The sequence below is a fragment of the Notolabrus celidotus genome, chromosome 5 (assembly GCF_009762535.1).
Source record: "Notolabrus celidotus isolate fNotCel1 chromosome 5, fNotCel1.pri, whole genome shotgun sequence".
Taxonomy (NCBI): domain Eukaryota; kingdom Metazoa; phylum Chordata; class Actinopteri; order Labriformes; family Labridae; genus Notolabrus; species Notolabrus celidotus.
This window is the reverse complement of record NC_048276.1, coordinates 6,975,843-6,990,785: the sequence shown is the minus strand read 5'-3', so window position 1 is coordinate 6,990,785 and position 14,943 is coordinate 6,975,843. Positions and strand designations below refer to the sequence as shown.

At 41.8% G+C, this 14,943-nt stretch overlaps 1 protein-coding gene across 2 annotated transcripts in view; it reads left to right on the top strand.

Annotated features, from left to right (window-relative positions):
• Positions 1-5,924, top strand: part of LOC117812885 (replication protein A 70 kDa DNA-binding subunit-like) — a 74,376-nt gene extending 68,452 nt beyond the window's left edge. For both annotated transcript variants that reach the window (XM_034683872.1, XM_034683871.1), the window contains exon 17: positions 5,224-5,924. In XM_034683872.1, the coding sequence (XP_034539763.1) occupies positions 5,224-5,325 (102 nt within the window). In that variant the 3' untranslated portion in view covers positions 5,326-5,924. The remainder of the gene's footprint in view (positions 1-5,223) is intronic.
• Positions 5,925-14,943: the final 9,019 nt, after the last annotated feature.

The following is a 14,943-nucleotide window of genomic DNA, read 5'->3' as shown; positions in this document are numbered from 1 at the left end:
GGTCAGAAGAAGGATTTTAAATTATATTCTAGAGAAGCTAACACTGGAGAGATGTGCTCTCTTTTCCAAGTTCTAGTCAGTACTCGAGCTGCAGCGTTTTGGACCAAGTCTAAGTCTATATCAATCAATCAATCTTTATTTGTATAGCGCCAAACCACAACAGACGTTGTCTTAAGATGCTTTTACAAACTGAGCAGGTCTAGACCACTCTATGTTTTATTATTGACAAAGACCCAACATCAAGACAGGATAAGACTCAGTCTGATCTCATCTTAATCCACCATGAGCAGAGCACTTTGCAGCATTTAGCAAGTTACAGTGGCAAGGACAAACTTCCTTTAACAGGCAGAAACCTCCAGCAGGACCAGACTCATGTTAGACACACATGTGCTGAGACCGAATATATATGCAAGGCTTTGAAGCAACTCCATGTTTGATGCTCTGCAGCATTAGGTTACGTACGGGTTCATCTGGTCACCATGAATACACAAGTGTCAGAAGGGAACCTGTATGTTCCAGCTTCAAGTTATCCGACTGAAAGCCCCACACTCTTGACTCCTTCATTTATATTTCATAAACGGACCACTCTCTTAGGAGGCCGTGTCAGCATCACGTTCAGGTCCCAGTGAAGGCATGTAAAAGGGTTAAGATTATTTATAGCTGAAGGTGAATGCATGATACCAGTAAGGTAGCAGCTATTCAATGTAATATTTCTGATAACTAATATAAATTTGTGGCCATGTGGCTCTACACGGCCAGTTTGTCTCCAGGCTGGAAGTACATTAGTAAATTTAATATAAATCTCATTAACATCCTCCCCATCAGTGTATTATAATGCTTCATCACTGCATTATTCATATATCTCAGCAGGGAAACTCATGTAACGTATGCTTACTGTATATTGTTCACTACAGCAGAGAACTTCTCTGAGGTTGAAGCTCCACAAACAGATGTGTGTCGAGTTAAAAGAGACCTCACCTGAGCCCTGCGTTAACGCTGAGTTATATCATCGGGATATTCTTTGCCGACTGAGTAATCGCTTCCCCTGATCTGATTAGATTATTAGTCTACACTCATTAAATGAAGCTTCCTGCCTCGTCTCTTTATAGAGAATTACTTTTGTATAAGTTGTCACCTTTAGTCGAGTGGAACCTTTGTCTCAGTGCCCTCTTGTTTCCTTTAATTTACCTGCTATCACCAGGTAGATGCAAATTGAAAACACTAATAGAGGTGCTGAATCACATCTAAGATAATGGGCAAATGTTAAATCCTTGGTGCTGGCTGTGCAGGCTGAATTGCTAATTGATAAATGAATTGTCTCCGGATTAACACTCCTTATAGCGCCTGTGATTGTAATGGAAATGAGTTTTTGGCTTTATGTTTTCATGCTTCAATACTTGATTAGATATGATAATAGACATCCAACTGAAGTTTATCAAATGGTTGAAGCTGGGTGACACGACAATTATGTGCTGTAGCTTTACCATGCAGTCATTAAAAAGGAATAATACTACTTTTTAGTCAAATTACAACACTTGTTTTTACCAGTGTTTATGTTGTTGATTCATAAAAGAGGCAAACACAGTCCAGAACAGAACATCCTGCCAGTGTTAACTTTGAGAGGAGGGGTATTTGACCTTAAACACTCCTTTCCTTGAACAAATTACAATCACCGGTGTGTATTGTTCTCTCTCTACATTTGAAATGTTGTCGTGTCAGATTTGGTCTAATTAGCTCCGGGCCAGCTCGGCTTGTGTCTCACTGTCGTCAAGCAGGTTCTTTGCTTATTTGTTTTTAAATAAATCCTTTAATGAATCATTGTTATCTCAAAATAAATCTGTACTATGAAGCAATGGGTCAGAAGTGAGGTCCTTATGGTTGGCAAGAGGTGCATCTAATATTGTATTATTTATTATTTAAAGGTGACATATCACACTTTTTTCATCAATATATATTGGTCTAAGAGGTCCCCAAAACATGTCTTTAAAGTTTATGCTCAGAAAAAACTTTGAAATCAGATTTTGGCATGCCTGAAAAGCCCTCTTCTTCAGCCCTGCTCAGAACAGTCTGTTTTCTCTCTGACCACGCCCCCTCAGGAAGTGGATGTGGCCTCAGCTCTCCAGCACGTTGATCTAATGTTTACATGTTGGCTGAATATACACGGCTGCTCACAGACCCGCGTTACTTCAACCCTCTGAATCTGATCCAGAATCTGATCCTGACAGAGAGGCGCTTGCAGCAGGACCTTTCTGAAGGATTGGTCCCAGATTTAGTGTTTCTTGTTGTTTTATTTATCAGTATGTCGACGTGTGTCTTGGTACACAGCTACGAACATGTAGCTATGTGGCTATGCTAACTAGCGCTAGCACTTTTCCATGATAAATAAAAATCATCCACTAGATCTTCAAATCTGCAGACGTGGGGAGTAAAACCGACCTTTGCCAGAAAGGCAGCGGGACCTTTCTGAAGGATTGGTCACAGATTTTGTGTTTCTTGTTGTTTTATTTGTCAGTATGTCGACGTGTGTCTTGGTACACAGCTACAGCTACGACATGTAGCAATGTGGCTATGCTACCAGCGCTAGCACTTTTCCATGATAAATAAAAATCATCCACTAGATCTTCAAATCTGCAGACGTGGGGAGTAAAACCGACCTTTGTGATTATTAAGACAGCCTACAACTAGCATGCCTCCCTCCTAAACTCCTTGTTAGCACACGTGTGCAGGGAATGAAAAACGGAGGAGGGGTTGAGTTGTATTTTATACAGTCTATGGGCTGAACAAGCTCCGAGCTCTGATTCCGTGACAGACCGGATATTGTTGTGACGTAACAAAAACACTGAAGTCTGAAACGGCTCGTTTCACACACATTTACAGAAAGGTGGAGAAATCAGAACAGGGGCAGAATGGATTTTTATCATTTTTTGGGGGTTTGTAGACATGCCAGGGCCACATATTTCAGGTAGAGAACCATTAAAAAGTAGATTTTGCATGATATGTCACCTTTAAAGCAACTGTGAGGAACTTTGTGTTGATCTCTGCTTGTTACAGTTAAATGTATCACTTGTTCTGAATATTTGCTGCGGAAAATGTAAACAAAGACTGTGTTGTAACTCAGAGTGTGACACCTACCTGGTGGTTACAAACATTAATGTTACAATTTGATTTAGCAGATACTTCGTCCAAAGTGACGTAGATCTGAGAGAGAGTGCAAATTTGACACAGGTACTAATATGCAGTGCTAGAGGCAGAGCACAGGATGTTTGGAAGCAGGTTATAAAAATTTTATTTATTAATTTGATCATGTAGTTTTTGTTTAAAACATCCATCACCATCAAAAATTATATTAAACTTCAAAATCAGGTGCCAGTTTAGCCGAGTTGTTAGAGCAGGTGATACATGTTCAGAGGCTACAGTCCTCATCCCACTGGTTGCACGATTGATTCCCGGTCCCCACATGATTTGGTGCCGTCTTCTCTCACAACATCTACACATTTTCTTTCTCTCTCTCTTGAGCTGTCGAAGCAAATAAAGGGAAAAAGCTTAACATGATATGTAAATATAAATGAAAATAAAAATAGTAGCGGTAGCCTCCATTCTGGAGAAATGAAGCCAATGCAGAAGTGTTAAAAATTGCAGTTCCTCATGTGACCACTTGAGGCTGGCTCCAGAAGCACCAAAAAACACATACACACCCATTCAAAAAAATAACCATGTTTACAGCCTGGTTCAAAAAACAGTTCATGTCTCAATAGCTCATTCATCTATCTGCACACACTGTCCGGGGTACATTTTTTCATTACTCGTTATTTTTGAAGATGCAAACTTACGAGTTTTGCCCAAATAAGGGCACAGCTGACTTGATTGACAGACGGGAACCCTGAAGCTGTTAGCAAAAAGACTAAAGGCTTGCCTCTTTACCTCACTCTAGCTCGATAGAGGGTTAAGTTCAGCATTTCCAATCACAAAATAATCCCCCTGATAATCTGCTTCAAAACAGGGCTTCAGAAACAGATGGGTGACATCACGGATACTGTGTCCATTTATTATACAGTCTATGGATTGGCCAAATGTTAGATTGAGTCAGCTATTCCGACAGCCCACTGACGATAGACTTCACAAACCAATGGGTGACATCAATAGAGCTCCTTCCATGCATTATGTGTTCCCACCAAACGCAATTAAAAGCCTTTTGTGTGATTGAATTACATGAAAAGTCCATTTAAAGATGCAAGTTCTTGGCGGGCGATGCAAAGTACACAGATTGGGTGGTGAGGATTGCCCAAAGGAGTTATAGGAGCAAATGTCTTTGTTGTTATTTTCACATATTTGGTCATAAATAGCGACTGTCACAACACCAGAGAGACATTTCACTTTAAAAGAGGCTAGAAGAATTGTTGATGGACTGAGATCACCAGAGGAACTGAAATTAGACTGTTGTAGACTCTTTGTTTTTGGTTACTGTTTGGAGATGGATGAACACTGTTGTGCTCAGTGTGTTCAGTTTAGTATTGCTAATTACTTCACATCTGTTTCGGCTGTCCAGTCAACCCATGCAAAACATGGAACAACAAACACAAGGGTCTCTTTCTGCTCTCATAAGAAAATTCCAAGCTTCATCTGGTTAAAGTTAAGGCTGATTTATAGTTCTGCGTTGAATCAACGGCGTACCCTACGCCGGGGGTCCGCGTAGCTCCCGTATCTACGTCGAGGCCTACGCACGTAGCTGACGTGCGCCTCCTCCAAAATGTAACTCCCCGCAGAGCCGACGCGGACCGCAAGCCCTGTGATTGGTCCGCTCGGCGGCTTTGTATTTCCCGCATTTACAACACTTCCGGGATCCCGGACATCGGCCGCACATCGGCCGCGTATTTCATCTCCTTCTCTCTATTCTTTATGTAATCATGTCTGTATGATAAACAGCAACATGTATCAGCTGTAGATTAACATAACACGCTCTGAAACTCTGTGGAAAAGTAAACAGAGATCGTAGCGGGGCAGGAAGCAGGCGACCGGCAATCAGAGAGACCGCACTGCCCTCTAGTGTTTTGGCGGAGAATTGCTGCGCCACACAGACACACCGACGCACAAGTATGTGGGGCTCAAGTCCGCGTCAGCCCCTGCTGCGTAGGGGAGACGCAGAAGTATAAATCAGCCTTTAGACATGTGTTTCTACCAGTGGAGCACTTCACTTGACCCGAGATGTCTCTTTTGCTTCCTCAGGACGAGGCTCGAGTGAAGGCGACTGTGGTGGAAGTCCAACCCATCGACCACAGGGAGTACAGCAGGAGACTCATCAGCAACATCCACAAACTGGCCGGATAAAGAAATCCCAGTCATCGGAACGGCTGCCTGATGATTAAACCTGTCTTCCGCTGGTCTCTGACTTGTTCGACTTTTTCCACCAGACAACAGCAGATCTGAGGCGACAGATGGGCGGCCACTGATTCATCATGTTTAAATGGCAGCCAAACAAGAGACTAAGCACTAAGTTGTTGTTCATGTTCTTCAACTGGCCGGTTGTACAGCACCAGAAATCTTGCATTTACTTTCAATTCAATGCCATTTTAACAAAGAGGTGTGACAAATCCCTGATCAAGTGTCAAACTGTAAGTAGGTCATTTTATCAACTGGGATCAGTCTTCTCTTTTTTCAGCTTTATTTAAATGATTCATCTCTTTGGTTTCAGATCTGTAACTGATGCCCAGTGTTCGACGTGTGAGATGTAGATGAGTCAGATTTATTTAATTTTTATTGTTTAAAAAAAGCACGCGTGGGCGATGCACGTGTTACTGATTGTTTTAACTGCATGTTGTTTTTTAACTTCTTCCTTTAAGTTTGTTGAGTGTGTGTGAGTTTTGCTTTGTAGACTTCCAGAAATGTTTTAATAGAAAAGAGTGATTAAAAAGGAAGTTTGTGTAAAATACGTTTCACTGTGTGATTTAAAGATGTGTCTGGAGGGACTGAAACATTTCACAGAGCAGTGAATGTATTCTACTCTAGAAATGTCATATATCCTTATATAAACATTGCTTACTATACGGCCATAATGTACAGTCTGACTGCCACCAGATCTGTGTCCTGTCCGTCCTCTTGCACTCTTGTCCATCACGAATCACCGGCTGCATTTTCAGAACGTAGCCGAACAGCTGGAGTCATGGGACCGAGGTTTTCTGCAGGAATCACTAAATCAAGGATTCTCCTCCTCCTCTCCTCATCCATGTTGTCTTTCTGGTCCTCTGAAAACCTCGGACCTGTTGACTCAAGGCCTGGCTCCGCTCATCATGACAGTTTGTTGTTGTAGTTAAGTGAAATACGATCTGGTGATAACACAGTGTTTTATTCTGAAAATGAACCAGATTTTTTCATTTTGTTTTGGTGAAACCTGGCTTCCTGTCCCGCTCCATCTGCTCTGTTGAGATTGAAAAATGGAAGTCTTGTGTATCTGATTCGGAGGGCTCCAATCTGCTGGATCAAGTGGAAGTTAACACATTGACCAGAATAGAAACCGGATTTGGTGCAGTGACGGATCGGAGACAGACCAGACACAGATCTGGTGGAATTTGGCTGTAAAGGGGTTCTAACCCATTGCAACCATGCGTGCCGGATATGGCCTTGGTGGTGAGGCTTTCAGCAGTGTGACTGCCCCCTGGTGGCTGGCTGCAGTATGGGTCAAAAAATCTGTCTCCCCCATTCATTTGAATGGGGGAGCAGTCAAATTTAAAAAAATAAATACTCGTCGTACGAATGTTTCTCACATCCGTATGCTGTGGTGATATGTAGGTAGTATCTGAGTGTTTTGTGTCCAAGGCCTCTTTTTTCTGAAAAGTTTATTTTTCGTTAGTTATTAGAGTTTAAAAAACGGGGTTTTACTTCCTGTTTCCTTTGATTCACAGCCGCCGTAGAACGAAACTTCAAAGGACACACAGCGTCTTGTGACGTTACGCTGTAGGGCGGAGCTTATTACAGTGGCTTCACAGGCTCTGGCTGCACAATGGTGGCGCCCAGGAGAGGGATTTTTTGGCTTCAGAACTGTACAACGGGAAGAGGCGGAGCAACGCTGTCCATTTTATTTACAGTCTATGATTGCAACCCATTACATTTGAACTCATGGTAAAGTCAAACCATGAGCATATTTCTGGTAGCTTTTGAATTGATGCATAAAACAGCTGTACCTGATTAGTCCTCTACCTCTTAACTTTTAAAGTCTGTCAACATTTTCCTTTCACACGGCCGGTCCTTGAACGCTATCAAAGACCACACCATGCTCTGATTTTTTATTTTTCATTCAGCGTCTTGTGTCTCTTAACCTCCTGTTGTTTGTCTCTTCTCTTGTTCATTTGTTTTCAGGTGACCGGTCAGCCATTGACCACAAATCTAAAAAGTGTACCCTCCAAATGTGCTGAAAGTATCATGGAAAATACCAGCCATGTTGTTTACAGATTTAGAATGTGAATGGAAACTAACATTATTACCACAGTGTCAACAGGCAGAGATGGAATGTGTCAGACTCCTTTCCACAATTTGATTTGATTTCACGCTTTGATGTCAAGGAGTAATGGACCAATGCTGCAGGATATTGACCAATCAGAACCAAGCTAGGTAAGCTGCAATGTTCTCTCAAGACACGTGACACGCTAGTCACCTTAAAACAGTTAACGTTCACTTCTATTGTTAATCAGCTGTTTAATCTGTTGCCTTTTGAATAACTTAATCCTCCAAAGAAAGGTGTTTGGTCTTTGGTGCTGAACTGAAGTAGAAACAGAGAAGAGTCATCATGGTTTACGAGCTGAAAGCCTGAAAGACTGAAAACTTCTGGAGCTACTATAGTGATTGTTTAGAAGTCTCAGATTGTTGTAATTAATAGACTTTGTAATTAAATCAATTAACCCTAATCAGACTTATTACACAAAAAGTGATACAATTAATCTTTAACTGCTTAGAAATACCTATAATAAGATTATTGTAACATCTAATGACGTACATTAGAGACTTTTTAATCCTATGTTGTATAGTTTTAGATATCACCATCAGTACTGCAGTAGTACAGTTTCTATTACTTGCTACAGTAGATGGAAAGATATTCCCTTTTCATATTTGATTGAGAGCATCAGCAAATCTGACTGATGTTTTCTCACCCTGTTTGTGCTTTTTTGTCATAAATAACAACTACTTGGAAAACTTACAATATCTTCTTCTCTGTTATATTTTCTTCACTTATTTTTTGTCCTCATAACTTATTTTCCTCGGCTGACATGACAGAGAAACAACTGTTAAATGTCTTTTATGAAGTGACAAAAAGGTCATCAAAAGTCTAAAGTTCAGCTCAGAAATCCTCTTTCTGAGTCACACACATTTCCCTGATAATTTCCTCACTCTTCCGCCCACTCCTACCTGTTTTTTAAGGGTTACCGTTAGTTAAGGGAGCCGGTGAATCACTCTGCACTTAAGTCTCTGTCTCAGCATATATCACACTGCTTTATGTTCGCTGTGAGTATACATTCAGGCAGCGGGGGAAGCGAGGACAGTGTTTCCATGGTGTGTGGCTCAAGGGCACGACTCTGATTTATGTTGGCAGCGGACCGCCTGCTCCTCTCACTCAAAGCTCCGTCAGGACCATCTCCTGGCTGCCGCCTGCTGAGCTGTGTGTGTGTGTGTGTGTGTGTGTGTGTGTGTGTGTGTGTGTGTGTGTGTGTGTGTGTGTGTGTGTGTGTGTGTGTGTGTGTGTGTGTGTGTGTGTGTGTGTGTGTGTGTGTGTGTGTGTGTGTGTGTGTGTGCGTGTGCGTGCGTGCGTGCGTGCGTGCGTGTGCGTGTGTGTGTGTGTGTGTGTGTGTGTGTGTGTGTGTGGAGGTTTGGGAGATTAAAGCACACTGATCTTTTCATCACAGTGTCACCCTCCCTCTAACTTAACGTTATCTCTGTCTCACTTGTTTTCTTTTTGTTCTGACAGTGTAAGCCTTCAACCTTTAACATTTACTTACTTTATAAAGACATTGTAAAGAACATTGACGTTTCTAAATGTCAATTATAATGAATAAAGCTTGATTTTTTGGTACACTTAACTCTGGAACTTTGCCAAGGCAGAAACCAGGAAGTGTTTTAATTTGCTGGCATAAGCAAGTGCAGGAAGTATAAATATACTCTGTTCAGAAATTCGAAAAAAGGAGTCCATAAGATCAGAAAGTCATTTCCAACTTAAAGCCTTGCTAGTGATTGAGACTTAAGATGGAGACGCGTCAGTCTGCAGCCCTGAACAACCCCAAGGCATTATGGGACGGAGGGGGACATAGTGAAGAGATTAAGAGAAATACATTTTTTTGTATTATCCTCAGAGAACTTTATCTGAATGTGATGTGCTAAGCAGTGGTGAACTGAATTCCTGGTAAGCTTGTCATATCTTCTTCCAGGGAATGTGGGACCTCCAGTCTGGTGAATATGCAGTGTGTGTCTATCTACAGAATGTGTGTGTGAGTGTGTGTGTGAGTGACGCTACAAGGACAGCCGATGGAAATGAGCTGCTGTTATCTCACAGGTCGTAGCCCTGATCACAGTCTATCTGACCGCAGCCTTATCTTAAAACACACTGTAGTTCAGTTAAGCTTTTCTCTGGGTGTGTGTGTGTGTGTGTGTGTGAGAGAGACAGAGAGAGAGTGAGAGAGAGAGAGAGGATGTGAGGCTTGACAGGAGAACCAGTACAGGTAGCTCCTTATTGAACGCTTTCATAGTTATGTAGTCATAGTTATAACCCCTCTAAAATGCTACAGTCCCAACATGCAGGCCTGCTTGTCGTACCTTAAGTCTCTAAAAGTAGTATGGGAGGTAGAACCTTCAGTTATGAGGCACCTCTCCTTTATAGTGAGGTCTGGCTCAGGCTTGGACCAGCTCTTAGATATGCTGCTATAGGCTTATGGCCAAATTCCACCAGATCTGTGTCCGGTCTATCTCCGATCCTTCATGGCACCAAAGCTGATAACTGTAACGGGTGTGAGGGTGAACCCAAAAGCAGCACACTGGAGCCCGGAGGAAACAGCAGGTAACAGTTTTTACTAACCAGGTCACACAATGTCTGTTGAGATGCTGGTTTCGCTGTGTGGAGGATCAGGCTGGAAACAGACGAGGAGCAGGCAAATCTCTTGGTCGGGGACAGAAGGCTGAGGTAGTTACCAGGGCAGAAACGAGGAAGGAAGGTCGGGGACAGGCAGGGTCGAAACCGGGAGATCAGTCCGAGGAAAAGTGCTGGAGAGTCTTGCATTTGCAGAGAGAAAAAACTGGCACTGAGTGAGCTGAAACTGGGACTTAAATACTGGCAGCAGGTAATGAGAAACAGGTGATTTGTGTTGGCTTAATGAGGAGAGTGTGGTTCAGGTAAACGAAGGGGAGTGGAAATGTACTGGGCTGAGAGGCTGAGCAGGTGTGGCAGGTGATAACTGTGACAATAGGTTTCTGCTCTAGTCAATCTGTTAACTTCCACTGGATCCGCATGCGTTCCAGCTCTGATCCGGCAGGTCAGAACGCAACGGATCAGATACGCAAGACTTCTATTTTTGCTGGATGCCGGAGCACGACGCATCAATCTCAGCGGGACAGGAAGTCAGGCACCAAAACAAAATGAAAACATCCGGTTATTTTTCAGAATAAAACACTCTGTGTTATCACCAGATCCTATTTCACTTAACTACAACAACAAACCGTCATGATGAGCGGAGCCAGGCCTGGAGTCAACAGGTCAGAGGTTTTCAGAGGACCAGAAAGACAACATGGATGAGGAGAGGAGGAGGAGGAGAATCCTTAATTCAGTGATTGCCGTGAGAAAACCTTGGTCACATGACTCCCACGGTCCTGCTCTGTGCTGTGTTCCCAAAACGCAACCTGTGGGTGTTGACGGAAGAGAGAGCTCGGAACCGGACACAGATCTGGTGGAAGTCCCGTGTCAGACTGCCAAGGGAACTGGCACACTGACACACTGGGATCCTATCTCACCCCCCCATCACTTTAACTCTCCCTGTCCCTTCAAAGTTACTAACAATAAACCTTTCTGGAGTTCCTGAGCTCCCTTGTCTCGTAGGTTCCTCTGGATCTCTGCCGTAGATGTCCTGCTGCTGTGGAGGTTCCAGACTCCAGCAGGAACAGCCTCTTCTACCACCACTATCATCTCCCTCTCTCTTATTCTCCTCTATCCCTCTTTCCAACCCCAACTCGGCCTCAGCAGATGTGTGTCTAACATGAGTCTGGTCCTATTTAAGGTTTCTGCCTGTTAAAGGAAGTTTGTCCTGTCCGTAATAGGGGACTGCTTCACGTGTAATTAATAATACCCACATGATACATATGTCCTGATAGAAACCTGCTTAATTCTCTTATATAGCTCATGATCTTAGTCCTGATCTGATCTCTGCATGATATGAATGTATAAAATCATGAATAGGGTATTATATAATCAGCTAAAATAAACCTCTTCATGTTGAGTACAGATGCTTTAATTTGCCATTAAGCCATGTGCTCATTATGTTTGTGTAAATCTAATGTAATGCTGTTTGATTCTCATTAACTTCTCTGCACTGCTGATAGAGAGCGAGGTCTCTCCGGGTAATAAAGGTTAACACATGCACAGAAAATTGATAGTTAGTATGCAGCTCTCCTTCACTGCACAAGGACCTGGATGTGGAGTGTCTATAAGTGCTTGTGTAAAGATTCAACTCATATTTTCAGTTATGTATTTAGCACTTTAGGGAAATATCATCGTTAGGTATTAAAACAAATCACATATCTGAAACTGCTGCTGAGTTTTTCAGATTTTAACTTGAGTACTGCTGCAGCCAGTACTGGTTTATAGTGTACTACAAGATTGTTTATTTTGGCATGACAGATGATTGAATATATTTTAAGTAAACATTAAAGAGTTTTATAGGAAATCAGGTCTGCAGAATCAGTAATCTCTTCTTAAAACATACTTTCACAGTAGAGCCTTTCCTGATTTTATCTGAATTTTATTTTTTATTTTTATTTTAGTTTAGCCATTTTAAGAAATATATTTAAAAATAATTCTTATTCCTTTAGAGTTCTTTTAAAGGTATTTTATGTCTTTTAAAATATGTTTTATTTCTTTATCTTGCCTTGTGTGATTGTATTTTGTTGCTTGTTGTATTTTGCTGCCCATGTAAAGCACTTTGTATCTTGGTTTTTGAAAATTGCTCTATGAATACAATTATTATAAGTATTATTTAATGATATTAACATTTCTGCAGCATCATTAGTTCGACATCTTTCATTCAGCTCCTTGTGTCCTTGTAGTGTCTTTGCTCTTTTCTTCTTCTCTTTGTCTTTTCAGTGACTGATCAGCTAACACCTACGAATCTACATCTTCATTCTCTCCGTGAAATCCATCCATCCATCCATCCATTCTCTTGACCGCTTATCCCATTCGGGGTCACGGGGGGCTGGAGCCAATCCAAGCTGACTTCGGGCGGAAGGCAGGGTACACCCTGGACAGGTTGCCAACCTATCACAGGGCTACCATGGAGAGACAGACAACCATTCACACTCACACCTACGGGCAATTTAGAGTGACCAGTTAACCTGGAGAGCATGTTTTTGGACTGTGGGAGGAAGCCAGAGTACCCGGAGAGAACCCACGCATGCACGGGGAGAACATGCAAACTCCACATAGAAAGGCACCTGCCCGACTGGGAACTCGAACCAGGAACCGTATTGTTGTGAGGCAACAGCGCTACCCACTCCACGTAGCGTTTTTGCCACATTGTCAACAGGCAGAGGTGAAACTACCACTCTCTTTTCTGCATATTGATTTGACTGGCCTGTGCGATCAGATTATCTGTCAATGCACTGTAAAAATGAAAACTTAAAATTGTTTGCCTGAAAGTGATTTTTTGGTTAAAGCTACTGTGAGGAACTTTTGATTTGTATCGATTTTTGCGCCCCCTTGTGGACAAACTGATACCTCTTACCTCTTGTCCTGTACAGTACATGCAAAAGTAGTGTTTTCAACACAAACATTATCCTGTTGTCTCCCAACAGTCAAATTCATCACGCAATGTGATTATTTTCCATGAATACAGTCAAATAAAGGCTGTTTCTAAAGTGAGATATCAGTCATCCGGTCTGACAACTACCCCCTAACAGCGGTTTCAGGCATTAAAAATGACAACAGAGCAGGCATCAGTGTTGTTGCTGATGGTCTTGTTTGCTTTTGAAGGTCATGAAGAGGCATCAGTATCAGTTTCAGTCTGTTTCTCAGACAGTTCAAAACTCCTCAAAGCGCCTTTAAAGGTGACATATCATGCAAAATTGACTTTTTAATGGTTCTTTACCTGAAATATGTTTCCCTGGCATGTCTACAAACCCCCCGAGAATGAAAAAAATCCATTCTGCCCCTGTTCTGATTTCTCCACCTTTCTGTAAATGTGTGTGAAACGAGCCGTTTCAGACTTCAGTGTTTTTGTTACGTAACAACAATATCCGGTCTGTCACGGAGTCAGAGCTCGGAGCTTGTTCAGCCCATAGACTGTATAAAATAATACTGAATCCCTCCCCCGTTTTTCATTACCTGCACAAATGTGTGGTAACAAGGAGCTTAGGAGGGAGGCATGCTAGTTGTAGGCTGTCTTAACAAACACAAAGGTCGGTTTTACTCCCCACGTCTGCAGATTTGAAGATCTAGTGGATGATTTTTATTTATCATGGATAAGTGCAAGCGCTAATTGGCATAGCCACATAGCTACATGTTCATAGCTGTAGCTGTAGCTGTAGCTGTGTACCAAGACACACGTCGACATACTGACAAATAAAACAACAAGAAACACTAAATCTGTGACCAATCCTTCATAAAAGGTCCTGCTGCCTTTCTGGTAGAGGTCGGTTTTACTCCCCACGTCTGCAGATTTGAAGATCTAGTGGATGATTTTTATTTATCATGGATAAGTGCTAGCGCTAGTTAGCATAGCCACATAGCTACATGTTCGTAGCTGTGTACCAAGACACACGTCTACATACTGATAAATAAAACAACAAGAAACACTAAATCTATGACAAATCGTTCAGAAAGGTCCTGCTACAGGCGCCTCTCCGTCAGGATCAGATTCAGAGGGTTGAAGTAACGTGATCTCTGAGCAGCCGTGTATATTCAGCCAACATGTAAACATTAGATCAACGTGCTGGAGAGCCGAGGCACATCCACTTCCGGAGGGGGCGTGGTCAGAGGGAAAACAGAGTGTTCTGAGGAGGACTGAAGAAGAGGACTTTTCAGGCATGCCAAAATCTGATTTCAAAGTGTTTTTTTGAGCATAAACTTTAAAGACATGTTTTGGGGACCTCTTAGACCAATATATATTGATAAAAAAAGCATGATATGTCCCCTTTAAGTAAACAAAAAATGTTTCATTTTGTTGCAGACTACATCAAAGTAGTTATCTCAACTACCTGTTTTAAATTTGTTTTGTAAAGTTGGTCTCATTTCATGAGTTCGGTCGGCAAAACTTGAAATGATGGGTTTGAGGCTCGGCTGAATTATTTAAGTATGCTTCAGGTAAAGAACGGGGTCTCCAACTCAAATCTACAGGGGTCTTCCACACTTTCAATTCAGAATCAGAATCAGAATCAGAATCAGCTTTATTCGCCAAGTATGCTTGAACACACAAGGAATTTGACTTTGGTAAACTGTGCTCTCTTTGTACAAGGCAGAATAGGAATAAGAATAAGAACTACAATAAAAAATAAAATAAAAATATAATAACAATAACCTTAGCTATAAATACAAAGAAACAACAAATAGCTTGACTAATATGTACAGGCTAAAATAACATGATAAAGTGCAGTGGTGAGTTGCAGAGGTAGTTTTACATTATAAAATAGAAGTTAAATAATACAAAAAATAGAAATATGGAATTCTGCTTGAGAATTGTTGCATTGTATATCTACATGTATATTTAC